Source organism: Opisthocomus hoazin, chromosome 2 (assembly GCF_030867145.1).
Source record: "Opisthocomus hoazin isolate bOpiHoa1 chromosome 2, bOpiHoa1.hap1, whole genome shotgun sequence".
NCBI classification, from domain to species: Eukaryota; Metazoa; Chordata; class Aves; order Opisthocomiformes; family Opisthocomidae; genus Opisthocomus; species Opisthocomus hoazin.
This window is the reverse complement of record NC_134415.1, coordinates 130,560,626-130,586,305: the sequence shown is the minus strand read 5'-3', so window position 1 is coordinate 130,586,305 and position 25,680 is coordinate 130,560,626. Positions and strand designations below refer to the sequence as shown.

The window sequence follows — 25,680 nt, the reverse complement described above, 5'->3', positions numbered from 1 at the left end:
GTGGCTGTTGGCATTCAGAGCCAGCAAAGTTTCCTTCTGTTTGTTTTGGACGCAGGGAAGTCTCCTGATCCCGCCAAAACTGTTGCACACAGACTTCAGCTATTCCGAAGCTCCTGAAGTACGTATTGGCTTTGTCTTTAGCTCTTCCATGAGGGCTAAATCAGGTCGGCCGTTACAGGTGCTGTTAGCTCTCAGTTCTTCAGCTTGTGCAGCTTAGGAGCCAGAATGGTGGCATGGATCTGCTCATTGGATAAAACAGGCAAGTTTCAAGACTTTAATAACCTGAAAAAATGATTCTATTGTAGTAGCGTTTGTCGCTGTAAATCTTACTTGAGAAACGAGCAGTGTGAGTAGGGTATGCGAAGTCTCAAAGCGATGACAGCGATGGAAATGGTTATGAGACTGTTGGATCAGATTCCCTTTGGTCTTTCCCCCACTTCCATTTTCAACAGAGGGATGGTTTAATTTGAATTTCATTGCTTTTTATCCTGAGGGAGATATCAAATGATCAGCGTTATTGTGGAACCGTGCCCCAAAGGAGGGGGACAGGTGCTGTGTTTGTGCTTTCGCCTCACATGTGCGGCGAGCTCATTAATTTGCGACTTCATCCATTTTAGTGGGAAGAGGCCACTGGTCTCTGTCAGTAAAAAGCGACCGTGATTGATCGTTCAGGGGCAGAAGGGGAAAATATACAGAAATTAGTTATATAAGCATCTTAAATGAACAGCGTGCCTGCAAGGAAGCGTTGCTTTTCCCTGGAGGAATGCCGAAATTGATGTTTTTGACCTCTTTTCTGAACACCTGCCACCGTGTCTCTCGGTGAGGAAGCCGTGCGTGCAGGCTGATGTCTTTTCGTATCCGGGCAGGAATTCTGTTGGGCGATCTGCACCAGCCCAGCCGCTGCAGCGGGAGGGAAGAGACGGGTTACGGGAATCTCGCTATCGCCTGTGCCATCTTTGTATCTGACAGAACTTGTTCGTTGGCCTTCGCTGGGTGAAGCAGCGGTGCCCGCGCTGCTCGTGGCGTGTCTGAACAGAACAGTGCGGAGCGCACAACCCAAACCCCTGTGTCTGAATGCCTCTGAAGGCCTCGCGCTGCACAGCGAGACGAATTCAGTTCAGGGACTTAGATCCGTGTGATCTAGCGTTCACACGGGCATCTGCACGGAGCCTGGCAGGCCTTTACAATCCCCTCTTCATCAGTGGCTGCCGTTGCAGCAGGTCCTACTCAGTGTGTGATGAACAGGCTGTCACTCAAGAGCGATGCCTAGTCTGATTAGTCTCAGGGGACCTAATATATACTTACACATATCTGCAGGGTGGGGGTCAGGAGGACGGGGCCAGACTCTTTCCAGTGGTGCCCAGCGACAGGACAAGGGGCAACGGGCACAAACTGAAGCCTGGGAAGTTCCAGCTGAACTCGAGGAAGAACTTCTTCCCTCTGAGGGTGACGGAGCCCTGGCCCAGGCTGCCCAGAGGGGCTGTGGAGTCTCCTTCTCTGGAGATATTCCAGCCCCGCCTGGCCGCGGTGCTGTGCCCCCTGCTCTGGGTGACCCTGCTTGGGCAGGGGGTTGGGCTGGGTGACCCACAGAGGTCCCTGCCCACCCCGACCATGCTGGGATTCTGTGATTCTGTGATGCTAACCGATTCGCGCTGGCTTTGCTAAATTGCCGGGCTCTCATGTTGCTGGAGTGCACGAGCCCCTCTCGTGTCTCTGGGAAAGCGATCAGGTATGAAGGAAAATGGAGAATCACCACCAGTATTGTCTTTCCTCTAGGAGAGGTTCTCACCTTGAAGGATGTCACTGCTGGCTGCCTGCTGGTCTCTGTTTCCTTGACACTGTCTGCCCTCGTGGAAAGGCAGCTCCTGATGTTCAGAGCAGGCCGGCGTGCTTGTAAGACAGGCTTTTAGCTAGAAAGAAAGGTGTTGCCACAGTTTTTTAAGGCCCAGAGGAGAGACCTGCAGCGTCTCTAGATTTGAGTCGGTGGCTTGCCAATACATGAGGTCTTTTGAGAGCCTTTGGTACGCGGTCACGAGGGGAGCGCAGGAGCTACCAGACGTGCAGACGGGTCTGGCAACGGTGCTGAGTGGGAAACCGAAGAAATGACTGCTTGAAGTGACTTAGTAGATGTTCACAGTTACCGTTTCAGCTGATAATGTGAGTGCAGCCGGCCTAAACTGAGCATTACTTCAATATTTTTCTTTCCCTCATTGACTGCATCTGCAGTGGAGTTCACAGAATCACAGAATGGTCAGAGTTGGCAGGGACCTCTGTGGGTCACCCAGCCCAACCCCCTGCCCAAGCAGGGTCACCCAGAGCAGGGGGCACAGCACCGCGGCCAGGTGGGTCTTCAATATCTCCAGAGAAGGAGACTCCCCAGCCCCTCTGGGCAGCCTGGGCCAGGGCTCCGGCACCCTCAGAGGGAAGAAGTTCTTCCTCGGGTTCAGCTGCAACTTCCCAGGCTTCAGTTTGTGCCCGTTGCCCCTTGTCCTGTCGCTGGGCACCACTGGAAAGAGTCTGGCCCCGTCCTCCTGACCCCCACCCTGCAGATATTTAGAGGCATTTCGAAGGTCCCCTCTCAGCCTTCTCTTCTCCAGGCTGAACAAGCCCAGCTCCCTCAGCCTCTCCTCGTAGGAGAGATGCTCCAGTCCCCTCCTCATCCTCGCAGCCCTCCGCTGGACTCTCTCCAGTAGCTCCTCATCTTTCTTGAACTGGGGAGCCCAGCACTGGACAGAGTACTCCAGATGGGGCCTCAATCTCTAGTACTGAAGGGATCGCTTTTCTAATGGGATTTGTGCTTCTCTCTCTGTGCCAAAGAAGTAATAATATCTGAGAACTGTTATTTTACAGCTGAAACAGTGTTCGCCCTCTGTTTTTAGCTGCACATTGGGACCTTTTATTAGCTTTTCACAACTGGAATGACTCGCAGAGCAAAACTGAAAGCTGAAGTTAATGCTCGCACAGACCTAATTTCAAGGGAAATCACTGTAACACATGATGTGCGGTGGATGCTGAACTCCTAAAACAGACGCTGAGGTGAGCTGGATGCTGCCGCAGTCGCAGAGGCTGTTTTGTTATCAATTACGCCTTTAGATGCTCGCGTTGAAAGCCGAATATCTGCAACTCTTGCAGTGTTTAAACCGCTGGGGGAGGGCGTGGGGATGCCCCACACCTCCAGACGAAGGGCAGGGGGGTGCAGCGTGTGGCGGTATGAAAATTGTTGCGGTGCGTCAGCGACGCGTTGGAACCGGAAAGTGCGACAAAGAACACCTGCCCCGCACTTTGCTAAACTACTCTGAGATCTTTGATTGTAGCTTCAGCAACACCTAAAATCTCAGCACAAACATTAATAGGCTGGATTTCTTCCTCTCTTTTTTCCTGGTGCCACTGAGAGTGGGCTTTTGATGATATATACCAGTCCATCTTCTGAGCACATCACAACGTAAGAACTGTTAGCCGTGCTTTGCTTGCACTGTATTTCTATAAAAGAAGAGGAAATTCTGCACAGGGAGTTCACATTTAGGATTTTCACTCCTTGTTATTACAATATTTGTGATGTGGAGCTCAGCATCGGTAGCAGCTGTGAAGGGGTTTGTAGAAAAATAAGAGACAAAAATACATTTTAAATTCTTGGTAACTGCATTTCAGCTGCTTTTCCTCCTTTCAGTTACGTCAATAGTTTAGCTTTTGGGGGTGTTTCTTAAACTTTTATATCTGTAGCAAACAGTATCAATTATATAAATGTTGTTGTTATTCTCATAAAAGGACTGCAACGTTTTCTTTCCGAACTTCTTACTGGAGAGATTTTATCCAAGAATATAATTTTAAAAGGGAAACTTGTCTTCCTGTTCTTGTCATCTCTCAATTTCCAAATTGTGTATTCTGCCATACTTCAATTTTAGTACTTGTAAAACTGCAACCATTTTTCAGTCAAAATTGAAATACTTCTGTTAGTAACAATAAATACCTACTGTCTCCGTCGATGTTTCCCAGTACCCTCACTGTTAAGGAGGTGTAGAGACTCGGTTAGTGGGTAAAGACGTTTCTATTTGTGAAAGCTCAGACACTTTTGCCTATATTCTGAATTTTTAAAAACACAGATCAAAAGTGCATCAAGTGACCGTATCTCATCAGCATGGCTGGCATCCGAGACCGGAGTGTCTCGTGTGTCGATTTATCTGTCTGCCCATTTTTCTGCATTTCTGTTAGACCCCAAATTTGGGTGACTTGTCTCAAATTTGCAAAAAGCTTTCTGGAAAGAATCAAACAAAGCTGAGCTAACAGGCTGGAGAAGAGGAGAAAACTGTAATCTCTGCAGGAGTGGGAGGACGGTCTTCTGCAGCGTCTAGGACCGCATTAGATGTTCCCTGCGTCATCTTCTGTCTCCCAGAGGAGAAACAGAAACTGGGGATCGTGTCCAGTTTTCAGTGACGTCTTCAAAGGTGGCTACACGCGTGGATGCCGTATGGTTTTAAAGAAGTCTGGAGTTCAGCGAAGCGTTGTGTCTCCTAGTCATTCAGCTGAGACACGTTGTAAAAATTCAGATGCAGATTATTGTAGAAGTGTGGACAGCATTACAGCTGCAGCTTTTCGTCTAAGTACTCCCCCAGAAAATTATTGAGGTTTCACATGTTGGAGTTGGGTGCTTCTGGAAGAGTCTGGGTCCTGCATGATGAGTTCATCGAGAAAAGGAAGAGCAAGGGATTTCGTAGTGCTGGCCTTGCTGCCGTTGTTGCTTCGGCCGATCCGTACTGGCCTCAGTAGTCCCGGTTACCTGGGTTTTCTCAGCACGAGGCACAGATAGGAATAGGCAATCTGAGCTTTGGCAGCTGAGGGTGTATAAAAAATGGTTTTAAAATAGCAGAAGTGCTGCTGAAACGGTCTCAACTGCCAGTGGGGGTTTGCTGTAAATGAGGACCCTTATTTCTAGAGCTGTCAACGCTGTGGTTGTGTGATCGCGTGAGCAGATGCTTTTGGAAAATGTTTTGCGTTTGAGTAAAGTGGCGTGTGAAGTTTGGATATTCCAAGTCAAGCTACAATTTCCTGTACTGTGAATATATCTAACCACGCTGAAGTCTGCGGTATTTTGCTGTCGTGAGTTGTATTTTTTACTCTTCCTAAAGAGCCGATGCAACAGTGAAAACCTGGATTTCAGTTTGGAGGGCGAACATGAGTGAACTTTTGAGTAGTTTTACTGCTTTTAAAAGCTGTGCAACCTGTTCTCTGTCCTAATGAAAGAAGGGCAGCGGCTTGGACTTGGAGTTCCGTGAGTGCCGTGCTGCTGGCAAACGGGCTCGGAGGCTTTGGGTTTAAACACCTGGCATTTTCAGCTTTATAAGCTTGGAATAGTCATTTCAAGTTGTATTTTTCCCGTGTTAATTATTACAAATGTCTCATAATACGCGAATCATTTACAACAGGTGCAGTCCCTTTAGCATTAACGATCGGTGAGTCTCCTATGTGTTACTACTTGAGTTGCTTGCCTTGTGCGAAGAGGCTAATTTTCGAGAAATGTGTGTAATGATCGTTAATAACTTGCTTTGCCGAAGAGTAGGATGTTCTGCCTTTCACCTGAAAGTATTTCTTGTGTGTATTTATTTTAATTTTTGCTTGGAGTTATTTATAGCACTCAGCATGAATATGTTGAGCCAGAAGCTTTGATATCAAGTGATTTACTATAATATCTTCATGGAAGTAATATTATTGATGTAGCACAAGAGGGATTTGCAATATATTCAGGATGGGCAATAGTACACATCACAGCTCCTGATTTCTCTTGGCTCTAACGTAAAGCACTATGACTCAGTCAATAAAATAAAGATGTCCTATAGTACAGCGAGCAACTGAGAGCTTTAGCATTAGAATGATTATTTTATACTTAATGCAAGAATCAAAATTAAATTCTCTTGAGGCTGGTAGTTACGCCAGGGGAGACTTGGCCCAGCGGACAAGCATTATATGTAAATTCAAAAATTTACCTGAATATTACCTTCATTAAGAAACAATGAATTTCACTATTTATCCCACTTACTGCAACATTCACGCATTATGAAATGAGATAATTAGGTTAATTTTGGAGAGCTTAATTTTGTTGGATAATTTTTTTTATTGGGTAATTGTTAATGTTGTTTTTTTTGTTGAGTGGAATCTCACAGGTTGGCTACAAAACCACCTCGAAGGCCTGCAGACCCGGTTTGCATGGTTAAATGGTTGCACATGTAGGAAGGTCTGTAGTGTCGTCAAAGATCTTCAACATCTCTGTTTCTCCTGGGATGTAGAAAGATGGAAAGCGTGCTAAGAAGAAAGAATTGATCTGGGGGAGCCTTGATCCACTTCATATTGAGATGAACTCTAAGAAACATTTTGTAATAATGCTCATTAAGTTTCTACAAGTAGTTGAAAGATGAGCATGTAGTTACTGAAGACCAAAATGAGTGGTCCTGAGTTCTGACCGTGTTCTGGTTTGCTGCAGTTGTGCTGTGTGATTTGGGCAAGATACTTAAATTCTCCTCATTTTCCATCGCAAGTGGTGTTATTATTCAAAAACGTATAATAATACTAAGCATTAAAACAGTGATTGCTGTATTTTCGCTCATCCGTGTAGAAGCTGTGCTGCCCATCAGCACTGTGTGGTTGGAAAGTCATGGGGTGTGAGCCTGCTCGTCTTGACACAGGGACCACATGGAATGCAGATTGTCAGTTTAGGGCAAAAAAGGGTTCTTGATGTTGTTTTAGGAGATTCTGTACATGTTTCTGCATTAGTACAGGCTCGTAGGATCAGAGAGAAGCTCTGTCACTGCCAACAACACCATCTTTCATGGACCAGTAACCTTGAAAGGTAACGCTTAACCTTGAAAGATGCTCATCCCCACCATTCCTGTTTGGAAGCTGTTCCAAAACCTTGCTCCTCTAAGGATGCTGTTTCTTCGTGACTGACGCAGCCATTTATTTTTTCCTATGCTTAGCTTAAATACTGCTAGATTGGGGTTTTTTTGCCATTTCAGCATTTAGATGTTTCATGTTCTGTAGCAGTGATTTTTCTCTCACCTGTGAGCCTTTGTAGGCCAGACAAGCTTCTTGCAAGATGGGCCCCTTCCGTGTACCCCTCTGATGACCTCCAGCTGAATTCCCGGAACTGTACAAGTATTTCAGTCTCGCTCTTGCCTTACAGAGCGATGTTCCCCTGCCTTGAAACAGCTTGTTTAATATTTTCTTCTGTTTTAAACAGGCTGGTAGGTATCCAGATCGCTTTCTGAAGTCTAAGAGTTTTTATCAGCTGCGTCACCATCAGTCCCAGAGCTGTTGCTGCTGGTACTTTGTGTTGGAGAGAGACCTAATTTCATGAGCATCTCCCCATGATTAAACAGCCCCAGACCTTCCTGCCATGCTGAGCCTTGAGCCATCTGTGGAGCTGTGTTGTCCTGTTACTTTCCACTTGTTCAGACATCTTTCCCAGCCTTAGCATGACGCATCCTAAAGCCGTTCTGGTGGGAACCTTGTGCTGTCAATGTGTCACGATACGAGAAGGTCACTGACGTCTTCCCCTTGCCTGCCAAGTTCCTCTGCGGCCTCACATCCGCTGCCTTTAGCCGTGCTGCTCTCGGGCAGAAGAGCCTTCTGCTCTGAGTCCGCTCTGGTTAAAGGCCTGTCAGTCCTCACCGAGGAGTCACAGAATCACAGAATGTTCAGGGTTGGAAGGGACCTCTGTGGGTCACCCAGTCCAACCCCCCTGCCGAAGCAGGGTCACCCAGAGCAGGCTGCAGAGGACCGCGTCCAGATGGGTCTTGGATATCTCCAGAGAAGGAGACTCCACAGCCTCTCTGGGCAGCCTAGGCCAGGGCTCCGTCAAGAGTCCCCAGCTGCAGGAGCTCCTTCCCTCCCTCTACTCTTGCCATCACATCTCACAGCCTTCCACACCATCTGCTCATCATGTGTGTCCTCTCATGGTCCTTGGCTGCCTTCATTCTCTTGCTCTGCTCACAGGACAACCTGCTCTTCACCTTTATTGTGCCGCCTCTGGTCCTCATCCCTCGTTATAATAATATCTTTCCTCAAGCTGTTTTTCAGACCCGTTCCTTCAGACTCAGCCTGGCTGTCCACAGTTCTGTTGTCTTCCCTGGTTGCCGACTGTGTGGAGTCTTTTGGCTGATCCCTCGTTCAGGTGTTCCGGCCGGCTCGTCCCTCAGCTGGGATGAAAAGCAGGGCACCTCTCCCTCTACCCCAAGTCACTTAATGGCCAGCGGGCTTTTGGGATCTAGAGCACCTTCCCTGGTCACAGCGTAGGTGACAGTGTCACACATAAGCTTACAGAGGACGTGATTCCACACGAGTAAGTCAGTTCCTTTCCTCTACAGCCTTCTGGCCAGAAGATGGTGGTATCTTTCAGGCTTGCACTTAGAGTTCTCTGTCCTTGAAGGTTCAGTTTTTGAGCTGGGTTATCAATTCAAGAGAGCGCCTGGATGCCCGTTTGTTTTGAAACTACCTGACAGACCTTCCTGGAAATAATATCTTTGTACCTTCTCTGCATCTTTTCCAAACAAACCCTTTGGATATCAAAATGTTTGCAAAGATAGACCTCGTGAGCTTTTCCGAATTCAGGTGATCCCCCTGAAGAAATGGGGAGAGGTGGGGATTTTGCTGGGTCAGCACGAATCGGGCAGTCGTACCTTACCGATGCCTCCAGTTCCTGAGGGAGGGAAACTACGGGTACAGCCCCTCCGCTGAAGGCGAAGGAATAAAGGATCGGTGTTGAACATCCCGTGAAGCATTTCGCTGGGATTTTTCCCAACGGCAGACGTTGCACCTGGTTTTATGTAGGTTAACGCTATCAAAGAAATGGGTCTTCATAATTTGTAGACTAGAAAATATCTCACAGTTATTCAGGGCACAGACAAAAGACCAGAAACACGAGTGAAGGCCGGGACCTCACAGCAGTTGAACCTTTTGTTTTACTCGACAGTGGGGTGCGCGCCACGCTCGGTCACGCTCCCCAGAGCCGCCAGACAAAGGAGCCCTGTTGATGCTGACGTTGGCTCCAGGCAGAGACAGTTGTTTGAAAGGAGTTAATAAACGGAGTGGTGAGCTGTGCTGGTTTGTGTAACCTTCTTTTCTCTTTTTTTCCTCTCTAGGTCACTCAGATGAGTCGTCCGGATTTGATTCTCTTCCTCATGAAGTATCTCATGGCCTTGGTCGTTGGGATACCCTCTGTCTTCTGGGTTGGAAGCAAGAAGACCTGTTTTGAGTGGGCTAGCTTTTTCCACGGACGCAGGAAAAAAGAGTGAGTGTGGATATCTCGTGGGTGAACTGGCGGAGTGCTGGCAGATCACCCCCTCTTCCCTTGCAGAGTGTTTGGTTCTTTCTTCACGGAGGCAAAGACAGGAGCAGGTAGGGGCAGCTTGCTTAGACATCTCTCGCTATCCAAAATGGAGCAAGGAAGAACAAGAGCTCAGAAAAATTCCTGAAGAATTGTCACTTATTTTTCTGTAAATATTTGGTCCCAGAATCAAATTCACACTGCTCTATTTTGAAAATGTGTTTTAACAAAATTGACGTTTCAGCTGAATATTGCAAGTCCTCTGCCACTTACTGAGAGGTGGAATTGGAAGTTTTTAATTAGAAATGTGCTTATCTGGTCAACTTAACCAGACCTTTAAATTGAAAGTAAACGTACGTGCTTTTCACCACGACCGCCGCTGAAAGCGGTTGGCTCTGCGTTCAGCCTTCCCTTACGCGTTAGTGCCGAAGCACGGGTGGATAAAGTGATGGTAAGAACGTCTTGCAGCTTTGGTGAGACTGAGATCAATTTAGAGTAAGGTGTGGCCTAAATTCAGAGACAGTCTATATGATTGTGGAATAGCTATGAATAGCGATTTTCATAATCCTAAATACTGCCTTGTAAGTAGATGTTTTGAAATAGATGCACAAATAGAGCAAGCCTTTAAGTGGCTGCTCTGTGATTTCGACATCCTGAACAGCGCTGAGGTTCGTGTAAAATCACCTTCTGTGGAGTTGGAGTGAATTTCTCTTTATTCAAAACATAACCAATTCGGATATGCACAGGGTTAACAACAACTTAATATGATTTTAATGCATGTGCGTACATTTAGGTAGGATTTATGTAGAGGTGACGTACTAGTTTGGTGGCCAGAGGACAGGAACAGAATAGAGGAAGGGGGAGGAAGGTGTTTGGCAGGACTGTCTTCTCTTGGGGAGAGCGGGGTGCCATCCTCTGCCCGGGTGCAGCTGGGCTGCAGAGCAGCTCCCACGTGCAGCAGCCTCCGCCGGGAGCAGATCCCTTTGCCGGCCCCACACGCCGAGCAGTAGGGCCAGAGCCGACACACACCTCCCTCCGCAGCACCCTGCCATCCTCTGTCAGCACGGAAATCACAGAATCACAGAATCCCAGCATGGCAGGGGTGGGCAGGGACCTCTGTGGGTCACCCAGCCCAACCCCCTGCCCAAGCAGGGTCACCCAGAGCAGGGGGCACAGCACCACGGCCAGGCGGGGCTGGAATATCTCCAGAGAAGGAGACTCCACAGCCCCTCTGGGCAGCCTGGGCCAGGGCTCCGTCACCCTCAGAGGGAAGAAGTTCTTCCTCATCTTCAGCTGGAGCTTCCCAGGCTTCAGTTTGTGCCCGTTGCCCCTTGTCCTGTCGCTGGGCACCACTGGAAAGAGTCTGGCCCTGTCCTCCTGACCCCCACCCTGCAGATATTTAGAGGCATTTCTAAGGTCCCCTCTCAGCCTTCTCTTCTCCAGGCTGAACAAGCCCAGCTCCCTCAGCCTCTCCTCGCAGGAGAGATGCTCCAGTCCCCTCCTCATCCTCGTAGCCCTGCGCTGGACTCTCTCCAGTAGCTCCTCATCTTTCTTGAACTGGGGAGCCCAGCACTGGACACAGTACTCCAGATGGGGCCTCCCCAGGGCAGAGCAGAGGGGGAGGAGAACCTCCCTCAACCTGCTGGCCACGTTCTGCTTAATGCACCCCAGGATCCCATTGGCTTTCTTGGCACCCAGGGCACGCTGCTGGCTCATGGTCACCCTGTTGTCCCCCAGCATTCCCAGTCCCTCTCCACAGAGCTGCTCTCCAGCAGCTCAGCCCCAGCCTGTACTGGTGCCTGGGGCTGTTCCTCCCCAGGTGCAGGACCCTGCCCTTGCCCTTGTTGAACCTCATCAGGTTCCTCTCTGCCCAACTCTCCAGCCTGTCCAGGTCTCGCTGGATGGCAGCACAGCCTGCCGGGGTATCCACCACTCCTCCCAGTTTGGTGTCATCAGCAAACTTGCTGAGGGTACACTCTAACTCTTCATCCAGGTTGTTGATGAAGAAGTTGAACAAGACTGGGCCAAGTACTGACCCCTGAGGGACACCACTAGTTACCAGCCTCCAACCAGACTCAGCGCCGCTGATGCCAACCCTCTGAGCTCTGCCATTCAGCCAGTTCTCAGTCCACCTCACTGCCCACTCATCCAGCCCACACTTCCTGACCTCCCCTAGGAGGATGCCATGGGAGACAGTTCAGAGGAGCAGATAGCCAGGCGGAGGAACCAGGATGTGGAAGAACAACGTGGTAGGGGAGGAAAAGACCTCCCCACAAAAAAGATTAAAAGACAAAAGGCGTGTCGAGGCGGTGGTAGCTCCTCCTTCCATCGCGCTGCGGGAGAGCGGCCGAGTGTGTGCCCCTCCGCCAGCCCTTCCTGGCAAGGGGAGAAGCCGCGGGGCTGTAAGCCCTGGTCTGAGGGCTGCAGGCCAGGCACTTCAGCAGGGCACTGTGTTTCGTCTGATGCTCTCCTCCTGCTGCCGGCTTGAATCCAGATTTAAGTGCTCATCCGAGGGAGGACGCGGCTTCCCGTGTTCCCTGCGAGGCAGCTCCCCGGGCACTCTGAGCTTGCTGCGCCGCAGCGCTATCCCACGGGTTTTCTTGTAGCCGTATCCATAATCTAAGTCCGGAGGCAAAGACGCTGCCGTTATTCCGCACGTCTGGGCTGGAGGGGCAGATGCAGGGAGTAGGAAGGATTCAGGAATACGAACTTTGCGAAAATATCCAAAGGTAGAGGTGCTCCAAAATTAGGCAAATGGAGATGTTCTCATGTGAATAGCTGGTCTTGCTTCCCAAGCTGTAATATTTATCTGTTCTGATTGTGAAATAGTTACAGTGCTGTTCCTCCGACCGCTTTTACATCGCGGCCATCGCCGTTAACTGTGCACATTGTGTGTCTCCTTCAGAGTTGTAAACGAGAGCCGTCAAGTGCTGCAGGAGCCAGACTTTGCCCAGTCGCTGCTGAGGGATCCCAACACCCCCATCATCCGAAAGTCGCGAGGCACCTCTACCCAGGGCACCTCGACGCACGCCTCCTCCACCCAGCTGGCGGTGATGGACGACCAAAGGAGCAAGGCGGGCAGCGTCCACAGCAAAGTCAGCAGCTACCACGGCAGCCTGCACCGATCGCGAGACGGCCGGTGGGTTCCTCCTCTTTAAAACTTTGTCAGGAATCGAACGGTTGGCCGTCACGTTGCTAAAACTGGGAAGTTCTGCTGGTATTTACTTTCTCTGATTGCATCTCCTCTCCTTCTTAGTGTCTGGATTGGAAGGCGAAAAAATACCATTCTATTTTTCAGAGTCTATGCAAGTCTTCATGAATTACACGGTGGGAATGTGTTCTGTGCTGCTCTTCCTGCAAAGGCAGCGATCTGCGTCACGTCACCTATGCATGTGGGAAAGCAGACCTGTCCCGATGCCAGCTCCGGCTTCACAGAATCCCAGCATGGCAGGGGTTGGCAGGGACCTCTGTGGGTCACCCAGCCCAACCCCCTGCCCAAGCAGGGTCACCCAGAGCAGGGGGCACAGCACCGCGGCCAGGCGGGGCTGGAATATCTCCAGAGAAGGAGACTCCACAGCCCCTCTGGGCAGCCTGGGCCAGGGCTCCGTCACCCTCAGAGGGAAGAAGTTCTTCCTCGGGTTCAGCTGGAACTTCCCAGGCTTCAGTTTGTGCCCGTTGCCCCTTGTCCCGTCGCTGGGCACCACTGGAAAGAGTCTGGCCCCGTCCTCCTGACCCCCACCCTGCAGATATTTAGAGGCATTTCTAAGGTCCCCTCTCAGCCTTCTCTTCTCCAGGCTGAACAAGCCCAGCTCCCTCAGCCTCTCCTCGTAGGAGAGATGCTCCAGTCCCCTCCTCATCCTCGTAGCCCTCCGCTGGACTCTTTTCTTGTGGCTGCTTTTGTCTGTGTCAATACAGATTTTGTTTCTGTAAATAGTCCCAGCCCTGCTGAAGTAAACAAGAATAAAAGTTACCCCACTCTAACTTGAGGTGTAGTTCAGGTTTAGAACGTAATTTATCATCAGGTATTTTACTCACCTAATTGTCAGCGCTATACATAGCGCTGTGGTGAGAGCCAAGCTGCGTAAGTAGCTCAAACAATTTGCCCGGGGCTGGAGAAGCCGAACGACTGAGCTCACCAGAGAACGACGTTTTTCACTAAAGCAGAGGGTTTGCGTGCACGTGCACTGAGATTTATTTACGTTCTTTCATGACTGTGGCGGTAACGAAGGCGATAATTGTCCTCTGTTTTTATAAATCAGGTACACTCCCTGCAGCTACAGAGGCGTAGAAGAGAGACTACCTCACGGCAGCATGTCCCGACTGACTGATCACTCCAGGCACAGCAGCTCCCATCGGCTCAACGAGCAGTCGCGTCACAGCAGCATCAGGGATCTCAGCAGCAACCCCATGACGCACATCACGCACGGCACCAGCATGAACCGCGTGATCGAAGAGGACGGCACCAGCGCTTGAGCCGCCTGCGGAAAGGAGTGGTTGGTGCGGTTGCACGGCTCGCGGCCCCTTCCTCAGCGACGTGCCAGCGCGCAGTGTTGTCGTGCCTCTCGTCGGGGGCTGGTTTTTGTGCATCAGGAAGCCGAAAGCGGCTTCTCCGTGTTGCAGCCAGCGTTCTTGTACTTGCATCGGAGCCGGAGCGTTCAGCAAGCTTGAATTATTGAGTAAAGAGCTGGTTGCCTCATTTGAACCTATCTGTAGGTAATTATTTATTCGAGAACTGTGACTCCTCGGACGCCGTTGCTGAATTTCTCATTCTTTGCTGAAAAATGTTTCCCCTCCCTCCAGCAGCTCCGCGTGGCGGTCGGTGTTACCCGTGAAAACTCGCTGGCGGGGTCGCGCTGAGGGTTTTTTTCATATGAGGCGCGAGGGAACTCTTGGCCGCTGACGGATTTCCTCCTCCCGGATCAGAGAACAGACGGACACTTGTTTGCGCCGAGCGCCGGGGCAGAGGCCGCGTGTCGAAGGCCATGCGGAGGGCAGCGGTGCGGAACCGGCAGGCGTTAACGATCACACTGGAAACGCAGCCCAGGAGCGGGCGCTTTGGAGAAGGAAGGGAAGCTCCGCGGATGCTCTCAGCAGAGCTGTTCAGGCTCGGTTGCTGGGACGGGGTGGGAGGGCAGGGGGGAAGAGAGAGGCAGGGCGGAGTGATTTTTGTATAACTTGCATTGTCCTCGCTTTTTTACAAAGTACTATTTAAATTTTCTACTTGTTTACAATCTGTGTAGGGAGAGATCCATTTTAAAACCAGTTATCTAGATAATATCCAGCCACTTATTTTTTAGATGAACGTACAGAAGCTGAGATTGCCTGTTTCCCCATCTATTTAAAAAATAATAATAGAAAAGCTGAATTTGTCGCCCAAACTGGAACGCAGAGCCTTTTCCTCACCGACAGGACCAGTCCTGTTTACCAGCCCCGCGGCCCGCGTGAGGAAGGCCGCGGCCCCCAGGGACAGGAGCCGTTTCTCGGGGGCGGCCCCCCCTTCCCTTGCGATACGGGGGCTGTTTCGGCCGAGGGGTCTCTGCGCTGAGCGAGCGGGCAGCGGGAGTTCGGAGCCGGGCGGGAGGAATCGAGGCGGGAGCTGCCCGCAGGTGGGGAAGCAGCCAGGACCCCGCTGCGCCGTCGCTGCTGGAGAAGGAGCAGCCAGGGGTGTGCCACGAATCATTGATGGACCTCTGCTGTCAGGGGATCTTCTGCTCGTTCCCGGCTACGGATTCGTGGAAGAGAATTCTCAGTTTGGGCTTTTTTTGTGTGTAAATAATCTGCTGGGGTGCAGCAAGCCTTGGCGAAAGTCGAGGCATGTCGCAGATGGCGCAGCAGATCTTCTGCAGCACCCACCGTACGAGTCACGCGGTGCCAGGAAACACCGCCTGCGCTTAAACCTACCTCAGTAACTACTGCAGGTCATCGCTGGGAAACGAATACTTATTTTTCCGCTGTCCTTACGTAATGCCCTTTTTGACCCGTCTGAGGCGTGCCGAAAGGCCTTGGTGCACGCTGGGATGGCGCAACCTCAAGGAGCCGGGCAGCAACTCCATGGTGCGCGCGTCAGAGGCTTTCACGAACGGCACCACAGAATCACAGAAAGTTTGGGGTTGGCAGGGACCTCTGTGGGTCACCCAGCCCAACCCCCTGCCCAAGCAGGGTCACCCAGAGCAGGGGGCACAGCACCGCGGCCAGGCGGGGCTGGAATATCTCCAGAGAAGGAGACTCCACAGCCCCTCTGGGCAGCCTGGGCCAGGGCTCCGTCACCCTCAGAGGGAAGAAGTTCTTCCTCGGGTTCAGCTGGAACTTCCCAGGCTTCAGTTTGTGCCCATTGCCCCTTGTCCTGTCGCTGGGCACCACTGCAAAGAGTCTGGCCCCGTCCTCCTGACCCCCACCCTGCAGATATTGAGAGGCATTTCGAAGGTCCCCTCTCAGCCTTCTCTTCTCCAGGCTGAACAAGCCCAGCTCCCTCAGCCTCTCCTCGGAGGAGAGATGCTCCAGTCCCCTCACCATCCTCGTAGCCCTCCACTGGACTCTCTCCAGTAGCTCCTCATCTTTCTTGAACTGGGGAGCCCAGCACTGGACACCGCACTGCAGATGGGGCCTCCCCAGGGCAGAGCAGAGGGGCAGCTGCGCTCCCGTTCCTCAGTTTAATTGTAGCTGATGACACAACAGCAAAGCACGGGGCCGTGCGCTCGCTCCGAAATCAAAGGTTGCCCTGGGACTCGCCGCGTCTTGGAAATACATTTACTGTGAACTGTTTTTCTTGCTTCCACCAGGCTTTTGCTCCAAAGGAGAAGCACAAACCAAACCCGACGTGGGGTAACACAGCTCGACAGCCGCTCTTTGCTATCGGTCTGGGGAGGGAGGTCACTACGCCGCCGACCGCCCCGCAGCAGAGCAGGCTCTTCTGTTGGGGGACGTCCGCAGGAAAAACTGTTCGGATCCGCTGGGTCGCCCCTTTCAAAGCAGATGGGTAGGAAAAATCTCGTGAGTGACTTAAAATACGGTTCCCTGTAAGCCACAAAGGTGGAACCCCCTGTTTATTGACGGATTCAGCTTCTACTAAAGAAGTTGCTGCTGCGAAGGGCTGATGGTTCTGGGAGTCTGGGTCCGCAGGAGGAGCTGGGTAGCTGAGCTTTCCGAAACCCTGTACCTGAAGTAAATAAGCTCAAGTGTTTGCGTTGATCATCTTGGCTCAGTTTCCAGTCCTTTTTTTTTTTTTATGAATTGCAGCAATGCTTTGACTTGTTTAGAGTCAGGGAGGGGAATAATGAGGGAGGTTTGGAATACGTCCTGCTGGAGACGTCGTTAATTTGTGAGGCTTAGTCCCCGTGTCATTTCCAGACGGGATGTTAGGAAGAAATTCTTCCCCATGAGGGTGGTGAGGCCCTGGCCCAGGTTGCCCAGAGAAGCTGTGGCTGCCCCCTCCCTGGCAGGGTTCAAGGCCAGGTTGGATGGAGCTCTGAGCACCCTGTTCTGGTGGAAGATGTCCCTGCTCATGGCAGGGGGGTGGAACCAGATGATCTTTAAGATCCCTTCCAACCCCAACCATTCTGTGATTCTACGCTGTTCCTTGCTCACGCATCCTGTACACGAGGGACAGACTCCTTCACCCCAGGGAGGTAACCACAACGTAAAACTCAAGTCCTGACTACGATTTATGCCGCCCCCCCTGCTACCCCCGTAATCCCAGCCCTTCCCTTTGATCTTCGACACCTGAATTAGCGCGCCGCGCTCTACTCCTGCAAAGCGTTGCTGCCCGGGGTTCCACAGCCCTTTGCCAGTGACTCTTCCAGGTTTCACGTGTACGATTCCCTTGCCGGGACGCTCGCAGGGCTTCAGCCCCCAAATCACCGTGCTGGGGGGCTCGGGAGTGTGACTGCGGCCCGGCCGCTGTCCCCAGCAGGGGTACTGAGGCCGGGTTTTGGGGTGCCACCTGGTTCCTGGGGCTGGTGCCAATCTTTAAATTCTCCCGGAGCATAACCCCCGGCCCCGGGCAGCCGTTCTGCGGTTGCTTTGGGCTCAGCTGACCTGCCGTCCCCGTAGCGTCCCGTCCCGCGGGATTTACCGGCGGTGCGTGGTCCCTCCCCGCAGACGCGTGCCGCTCAAAGCCTGCCCCGCTCTGTCCGTCGCCCAGCGTCTCCAGCTCGTCCCGGCGGCAGGTTCACGTATCTCCACCCTGCGCACATGATGGCTGAACCCCCACGAGCCTGCTCTGCGAGATCGCGGTATCAAAGCTTCCCGTAAAATCCGCGGCTTCTCCTGCCCAGTATTCCCAGGGAGCCAAATCTCCCGTTGCGAACGCGACGCTCCCTTGGCTCTGAGGCCTTCGCGGCCCTGTGTGGGCGAAGCAGGGGATGGTGAGCGCTCGGCCGCAGCCGGGGAAGCCGGACACGGCCAGCGGATTCCCCCGGCTCCGAGATGTCCCTTCGTTCTTAATCCCTGCGTAGCTCTCGCCGTTCATCGCAACGTCGCGAATCAGAGATGCGGGGAAAAGGCCGTCTCAGGACGACACGCGACCGCCTGCCCGTTGGATCGGTAGCACTCGTCTCTGTAAAGCGTAAAAAAATCCAACGGCAGCGAAAAGCCACATTTAGTGGTAAGTTTATCTGCCGGCTCTCGAGCGCTGTCCTATTTCTTACTGCTTAGACCGAAATTTTGCCACGGAAGCTTTCGATACGCGCTGAAATCCAGCCGCAGCCAAATGGTTCCAGCAAGGATGGGAGGGAAAACCGCTCGGGAAGGGCTGGAGAGACCCTGAGATGAGCCAGGCGGGTTGGGGCCAGCACCCCAGGTAGTGCCGACCCCGCAGCCCAGCTCCAGGGGAATGAGGGCCCCCGAAAAATCACTGGCGAGGGGAGCGGGCAGCCCCGGCTGTGCCGTGAAACCGGGGTGCAGCGCGGAGCAGCCTGAGGTTCACCTCCAACAGCAGAATATCAAATTGAACGTGAAATTTCACCCCTGCCCCAACGTACTTCGGCTTAGGGGGTTTGTTTCCACCCGAGGCGAGCTGTTCCACGTGGGTTTTGCTGTCGGGGCCGAGCGCTGGGGAACTCAGTGCACGTCACGGCGCCACTGCCTCGGCCAGCGCTTTCCCTCGCCGCGCTGGTGTACGTCTGGTGGTTTCATCCATCTCCGAGCGAGAGAGGAAGAAGCTGTCATGCTGGCGAGACCCCTGTGTAGAGGGTGGCCCCCCGCCCTGGCGCTCGGCTCTCGGTAGACTTGTTTACAGTAGTCCGGTGTCGGTTTTGTAACGTTTGATTTTTTAGCACTTTAACTGTGAGTGTACAAACTGATTATGTTGTCGTAGGTGTACATTTTCGTTTTAAATCTTTAAAAGTTTTTAATAAAACGATGGAAAAATCCCGGTCTCTGCATCAATGGGTTTTCGAACGTGTGTGACTACACCCCCACCCGCCTTTAAAAACCCAGTTCTGAGGCAGCTGAGGTTTAAATACTAAATTTTACTCTGGATTTGAAGAAAGACTTTCTAGGCTTAATCTTCCCCCAACATCTGCACTCATGGACGCCGGGCACCCTTCCAGCAAACACAAAGCCCTTCGCAGAATTCGGGCTCTGGTCGGTTCCACCCTTTTATGAGCAACAGACCGCTCAAACCGCCGGCGCTCTGCGAATGAGCTAACGAGTCACAGAATCACAGAATCACAGAATTTTCGGGGTTGGCAGGGACCTCTGTGGGTCACCCAGCCGAACCCCCTGCCCAAGCAGGGTCACCCAGAGCAGGGGGCACAGCACCGCAGCCAGGCGGGGCTGGAATATCTCCAGAGAAGGAGACTCCACAGCCTCCCTGGGCAGCCTGGGCCAGGGCTCCGTCACCCTCAGAGGGAAGAAGTTCTTCCTCGGGTTCAGCTGGAGCTTCCCAGGCTTCAGTTTGTGCCCAATGAACGGCGGCCAGGTTTGGGAGCGGGAACGCTGGGGGTGTTTGGGGGTTTCTGCTGGGTTTTTTTTTTGTTGCTGAATCAAACCAGAGAACAGGATGAGCTGGGGTGTTTTTAAGTAGCTGTCTGGCATTGGGGTGGATACGTGGTTATTTCAGTTTGGGAAGCCGAACGCTCCGAGTCTTCCATGGCTTGGTGATAAAACAGCCAGTTTTAATAATCACAGACGGTGCCGTTTTAACACAGGGTGCTGCTTTGGGTCTCGTTAAGGTAAATAACTCAGTTCAGGGATGAAACTTTCAGACCCAGGTCCCGCAGGGCTGTGCGGAGAGGGGAAGCCAGCCCCTGCGCGCACAGCGTCCTCGGCAGAGCGGCTCCGTCCCGAAACATCAGCTGCCCCAGCGCTGCTGCAGCGCAGCACCCAAAGAACCCTCGGAGCGGTGGCTGGAACCGCCGGGGATGAGGAATCGGAGCTCTCATCATCTGTCTCCCCACTGGTCCCAAGGGGGGTAACGCAGGGGACGGGGAGGAGACCAGAGTGGTCTGGTAGGCGTGGTGGTGGTGGGTGACTGTTGGACTTCATGATCTCAGAGGTGTTTCCCAACCTTCATGATTCTGTGATTCTATCCAGGGTACACTGAGGCCTTGGGATGTGCGGAAAAAGGTTTAAGGATGGTGTTAATGACCTGCAGGTGAGGAAGATGGCCGAGCCCGAGACAGGAGTGAGCAGCCGGGGAGGGGGCACGGCCAGCGCCGAGGCACAGGGCAGCCCAGAGCCCCATCCTTCACGGTTTGGGGTTAAGGGCGGCGAGTCGGGGTCGCTGTCAGGTTCCTGACGCGCCTGAACACTCCGTTTGCCGTTCTGGGCCCAGCTTTGCCCCCCAGCCCTGCCCACGCATGCCCTCATTACAATTCTTCACCAGTTCAAAGGGAGAAGAGCATCTGCCCATGCACAAGTCCTAAAGAAAGGAAAATCTCCAGGAAGTCCTTGATTAAAAACAGACTGAAACAAAATGGGGGGAAACAGAGGGGTCCTTTAAAAAAGCGCCGTTTTCCTTGGGCGCTCTCGCCAGCTCAGCGCTGCTCCCCTGCAGCCGGACAGAGCCCCCACCCTTCGGCGTGACCGTGTGCTGGGATCCACGTTTCAGACGTGCTTTGCGACCAGTCCGACTGGTTTTTATGATAATACTCCAAGTATTTTTGAATTGATTGAGTCTCCGGTTTCGGTGCCGGCGCACGTTCGCTGCCTGTTCCTGACACCCACGTCCCGCTGCCGGCGTCTCCTGCTCCCGCTCCGTCCCACGGGGACACCTCCGAGGGCTCCAGCTCAGCGCGGGGACAGCCGCTTCCTCCTCGCCTGTCGCTTCGCTGTTTTGTCAAATCCCCGCTTCCACCCAGCCCCTCTGCTTCCTGCCCCCGTTTATCCCCTCGCCCTCGCGACTCCTCCTGCAGCGCTTTGGTGCGTTTCGAACTCCCGCGTCGCGGCCGGCTTTGGGAAGTTCCCTGGGCGGTCAGGGAGGGCTGCGCGGTGGCGGCTCGGCAAATTGGAGCTGCCACGACACCTGAAATGGTGGGAAGGCTGCAGAAGGATCCATCTGCAGCGCCACGTGGTTGGCAGCCTCGTCCCGAGCTGCTCTGGTATAATACTGATAATTTTTGTACATTTTTGCAATTGTATAAATTATAGACATAATTATAGACATTTATAACATATTATTATAATAATATAATACAATATAATATGTAAATACATAGAAATATTTAAAATCTATTTCAAGATATATAAAATGTAATAAATACAGCCTAAAACCAACCACGTCACACAGACTTCTATGCCGATCTATCCGACGTACCCGGTAATCACGCGCAGACCAAAGCACCCGGCAGGGACTCACACCCTTGGAGCTCAGCCCCTGTCCTCTCCAAGGCAAAAACCCGGCCAAAGGTGCCCTTTGGGTGCTTTAATCTGGCCTTTCTAGCTCCCAGGATTGGGCTGATGTCCTCTTCCCCCAGCCTCCCCCCCCAGTCTCCTTTCTCACTGATTTCTGATTTTTGGGGGGTTTGGGGTTTGGTTACCGTGTTGTCCTTTGGGGGTTGTGTTGGTTTTATTGGAAAAACGATGCCGGCGTCACCCGCCTCAGTTACCAGCGCCCAGGGGAGAGGCCGCAGGCGCGGGTGAGAAGAGCAGCTGAAGGATGATTTTTGTTTTAATTTCACACCGATCTGCACAAGCAGCACGAGGACGAGGAGGGTGCGGGGGTTCCACCCGGTGCCCGTCGGTCTGCTCGCAGCTTTGCAGCCCTGTCAAAAACAAGGGGATTTGGAATCATTTTTGGCTCTCAGAGCTTCAGATACTGACTTTATTTCTTACTGTTTTGTGCTGGGATCTACAAAACATCATTTGTTTTCTTTCTTTTAAACCCATCCTGTTTGGCGTAGATGTGTCCTCCGCTGCTTCTGGTGTTTGTCGGCCCAGCGCTGGTGTGGGGGGTTCCCGCCTTTGGCAGAATGTGCTGAAAAAAAACCCCTTAAGGCCCTGAATTGCAACATCATCCAGCTACAAATCCCACCTGGAATCTGTCCGAAGCGACGAGCCCCGGCATACCTCCGCCGAGCTCCCGCGACGCCTGCGCAGCCCTCTGATCTCCCGCGTGGAAACGCCGCCGTCAGATAAGGCTCGGCCCCTGCCAAAGGAGGCGAAACATCTGCTCGGCTGCAGAGAGCGGCAGCAGACAAAAGCCAGCCTTACTCTTGATTTTTAATTTTTGTTTGCTTCTCCCGTGCATGGGGGGGGGTTTGAGGCTTTCACGGCGGTGGCAGAACCGCGAGGACGAGGTGCTGCCAAGTCCTTGGGGATGCTGGCACTGGAGTATGGAGGAAGCGGGGCCAGCGAGGTGCCGGCTCGTGGAAGAGCAATAAAATCCGGGACTAACCGAGTGCCTGACCCCGCTGAAAACAAGCAACCATCTGTAGATTCCAAATCTCTTTTTCCTCAGTTGAAAAGTTTTTCCCTAAAAGCAGCTTTGAAGCAGCTGGGTGGCCAGAGAAGCTCCTGGAGCTCCCCTGGGGGACATAAACCTGGCGGCAGCCCAGCAGAACGCAAGCCCTCAGCGCCGCCTGGGCACGGCTCGGCAGGCGAAGGGTTAACGCCGCTCTCTGGGGGCCTTTAGCTGGGAGCGAGATCCCCGAATCCCGCCAAACCTCGTTAGCCCGTGAGCAGGGTGAAGGGCGACAACGCTAATTGGAACGACAGCCTCGCCCCGGCGGCCTCGGGAGCTGCGATAAATTAGCGGCGGCGCAGCGAGGAGGTGCTGAGCTTCGCTGCCGTTAGCAGGTGCCGGGTCACCCCCCGACCCCCGGCCCGGACCCTCTGCAGCTTTGCATTAATGAAATTAGTTGGATCGGGCACGACGCGGGAGCAGGCAAGGAGCTGCCCCGTCCCACGAGCTCGGGTGCCCGATACCAGGCTGAGACTGGGCTCGACCCGGCTCCCGGCATCCAGAGAGCCCCTGTCCTCGTCATCTACTCCCACCGTAAGCAGAGCTCCTTGGGAGATGTTTGTCTCCCCTGAGCCCTGTTTCTCCAGGCACAACCCATCCTCAAAGGGCTTTCCTCCCCCCTGGGACAGCGGGGAAGCGGGGGCTTCGTGGAAGCTCTTGGAGCAAGCTGGGTGCAGGGAGGATGCTTTGCTGTGCGGGGAGGGAGGGACGCTCCTGGGGATGGAGGGATAACCACAGGGTGTGAGGGATGATTGTGAGGAGGGAGGGATGGTCATGGGGATGGAGGGATACTTGCAAGGAGTAGGGGATGTTCATGGGGAAGTAGGGATACTCGCAGGGTGTGAGGGATCACAGGATCACAGAATAGTAGGGGTTGGCAGGGACCTCTGTGGGTCACCCAGCCCAACCCCCTGCCCAAGCAGGGTCACCCAGAGCAGGGGGCACAGCACCGTGGCCAGGCGGGGCTGGAATATCTCCAGAGAAGGAGACTCCACAGCCCCTCTGGGCAGCCTGGGCCAGGGCTTCGTCACCCTCAGAGGGAAGAAGTTCTTCCTCGGGTTCAGACAGAACTTCCCAGGCTTCAGTTTGTGCCCATTGCCCCTTGTCCTGTCACTGGGCACCACTGAAAAGAGCTTGGCCCCATCCTCCTGACACCCACCCTGCAGATATTTCTAAGCATTTATTAGGTCCCCTCTCAGCCTTCTCTTCTCCAGGCTGAACAAGCCCAGCTCCCTCAGCCTCTCCTCGTAGGAGAGATGCTCCAGTCACCTCCTCATCCTCGCAGCCCTCCGCTGGACTCTCTCCAGTAGCTCCTCATCTTTCTTGACCTGGGGAGCCCAGAACTGGACACAGCACTGCAGATGGGGCCTCACCAGGGCAGAGCAGAGGGGAAGGAGAACCTCCCTCGCCCTGCTGCCCACACTCTTCTTGATGCACCCCAGGATCCCATTGGCCTTCTTGGCAGCCAGGGCACGCTGCTGGCTCATGGTCACCCTGTCGTCCACCAGGACACCCAGGTCCCTCTCCGCAGAGCTGCTCTCCAGCAGCTCAGCCCCAGCCTGTACTGGTGCCTGGGGTTGTTCCTCCCCAGGTGCAGGACCCTGCATTTGCCTTTGTTCAACCTCATCAGGTTCCTCTCTGCCCAACTCTCCAGCCTGTCCAGGTCTCACTGGATGGGATGATCACGGGGATGGAGGGATACTCACAGGATGTGAGGGGTGCTCGTGGGGATGGAGGGATACTCACAGATGTGAGGGGTGCTCATGACGAGTAAGGGATGCTCACAGGGATGTTGGGATACTCACAGGGAATGAGGGATTCTCATGGGGGTGTTGGGATACTCACAGGGAGTAAGGGATGCTCATGGGGATGGAGGGATACTCGCAGGGGTCGTCACAGGGATGGGTGGATGTTCCTGGAGAGGGGTGGATGCTCACGGTATGGAAAGATGCTCACAGGGAGGGAGAGATGGATGTTCATGAGGAGGGATGACTGCGGGGAGGATTTGATGGTTGTGGGGATGGAGGGATGCTCATGAGGAAGGAAGGATGCTCATGGGGATGGAGGGATACTCACAGGGAAGGAGGGAAGCTTGTGGGGATGGAAGGATTCTTGTGGGGATGAAGGAACACTTGTGGGGAGGAATTGACGTTCACGGGGATGGAGGGATGCTCATGAGGAGGAACTGATGCTCGTGGGGATGGAGGGATGCTCCCAAGGATGGAGGGATGCTCCCGGGATGGAGGGATGCTCACAGGATGGAGGGATGCTCATGAGGAGGAACTGATACTCGTGGGGATGGAGGGATGCTCCCAAGGATGGAGGGATGCTCCCAAGGATGGAGGGATGCTCCCGGGATGGAGGGATGCTCCCAAGGATGGAGGGATGCTCCTGGGGATGGCTGCTTGTGGCGAGGGGAGCGGGACAGTGAGGCAGCTTGAGATCTTGCTAGCCCGGAGCGAAGAAAGTAAGCCTGGGCTTGCAAAGCTGTTGAGTGGTGTAAATAGCTTTGCAGGACCAAACCGGGCAGGTTACGGGAGGATGCTACAGGAGAAGCCGCAAAGTTAACCCTGTGCAGGGTCCTGAGCACAGGCGATGTCCTGCACCGGCCCTTGGGACAGCTTGGCAGCACCCACCATAGCTCTTCCACCCAAACACCAGGGCAGAAACCCCCCCCATCGCCAATTAAAAGGAAGAGATTTTGGGGATGCGAGGTCTCATCCCAGTGGGGGCTGAGACTGCCCCGGCCTCGCCGCGGGGTTTGGGGAGCCCACGGAGAAACCTTCGGGGCAGGAGGGCTGCGGGGAATCTTCAAGGGATCGTGAAGAAAATGTGGGAAGCTCAACAAGGGCAAGGGCAGGGTCCTGCCCCTGGGGAGGAACAACCCCAGGTACCAGTACAGGCTGGGGCTGAGCTGCTGGAGAGCAGCTCTGCGGAGAGGGACTGGGAGTGCTGGGGGACAACAGGGTGACCATGAGCCAGCAGCGTGCCCTGGGTGCCAAGAAGGCCAATGGGATCCTGGGGTGCATGAGGAGCAGTGTGGGCAGCAGGGCGAGGGAGGTTCTCCTCCCCCTCTGCTCTGCCCTGGGGAGGCCCCATCTGCAGTGCTGTGTCCAGTGCTGGGCTCCCCAGTTCAAGAAAGAGGAGGAGCTACTGGAGAGAGTCCAGCGGAGGGCTACGAGGATGAGGAGGGGACTGGAGCATCTCTCCTACGAGGAGAGGCTGAGGGAGCTGGGCTTGTTTAGCCTGGAGAAGAGAAGGCTGAGAGGGGCCCTTCGAAATGCCTCTAAATATCTGCAGGGTGGGGGTCAGGAGGATGGGGCCAGACTCTTTGCAGTGGTGCCCAGCGACAGGACAAGGCGCAACGGGCACAAACTGAAGCCTGGGAAGTTCCATCTGAAGCCGAGGAAGAACTTCTTCCCTCTGAGGGTGACAGAGCCCTGGCCCAGGCTGCCCAGAGGGGCTG

General features: G+C 53.5%; 1 protein-coding gene across 2 annotated transcripts in view; it reads left to right on the top strand.

Annotated features, from left to right (window-relative positions):
* FZD3 (frizzled class receptor 3) overlaps positions 1–14,431 on the top strand; it is a 66,013-nt gene extending 51,582 nt beyond the window's left edge. For both annotated transcript variants that reach the window (XM_075415066.1, XM_075415065.1), the window contains 3 exons: positions 9,129–9,277; positions 12,219–12,452; positions 13,573–14,431. In XM_075415066.1, coding sequence (XP_075271181.1) covers positions 9,129–9,277; positions 12,219–12,452; positions 13,573–13,786 — 597 coding nt within the window. In that variant the 3' untranslated portion in view covers positions 13,787–14,431. The remainder of the gene's footprint in view (positions 1–9,128; positions 9,278–12,218; positions 12,453–13,572) is intronic.
* Positions 14,432–25,680: the final 11,249 nt, after the last annotated feature.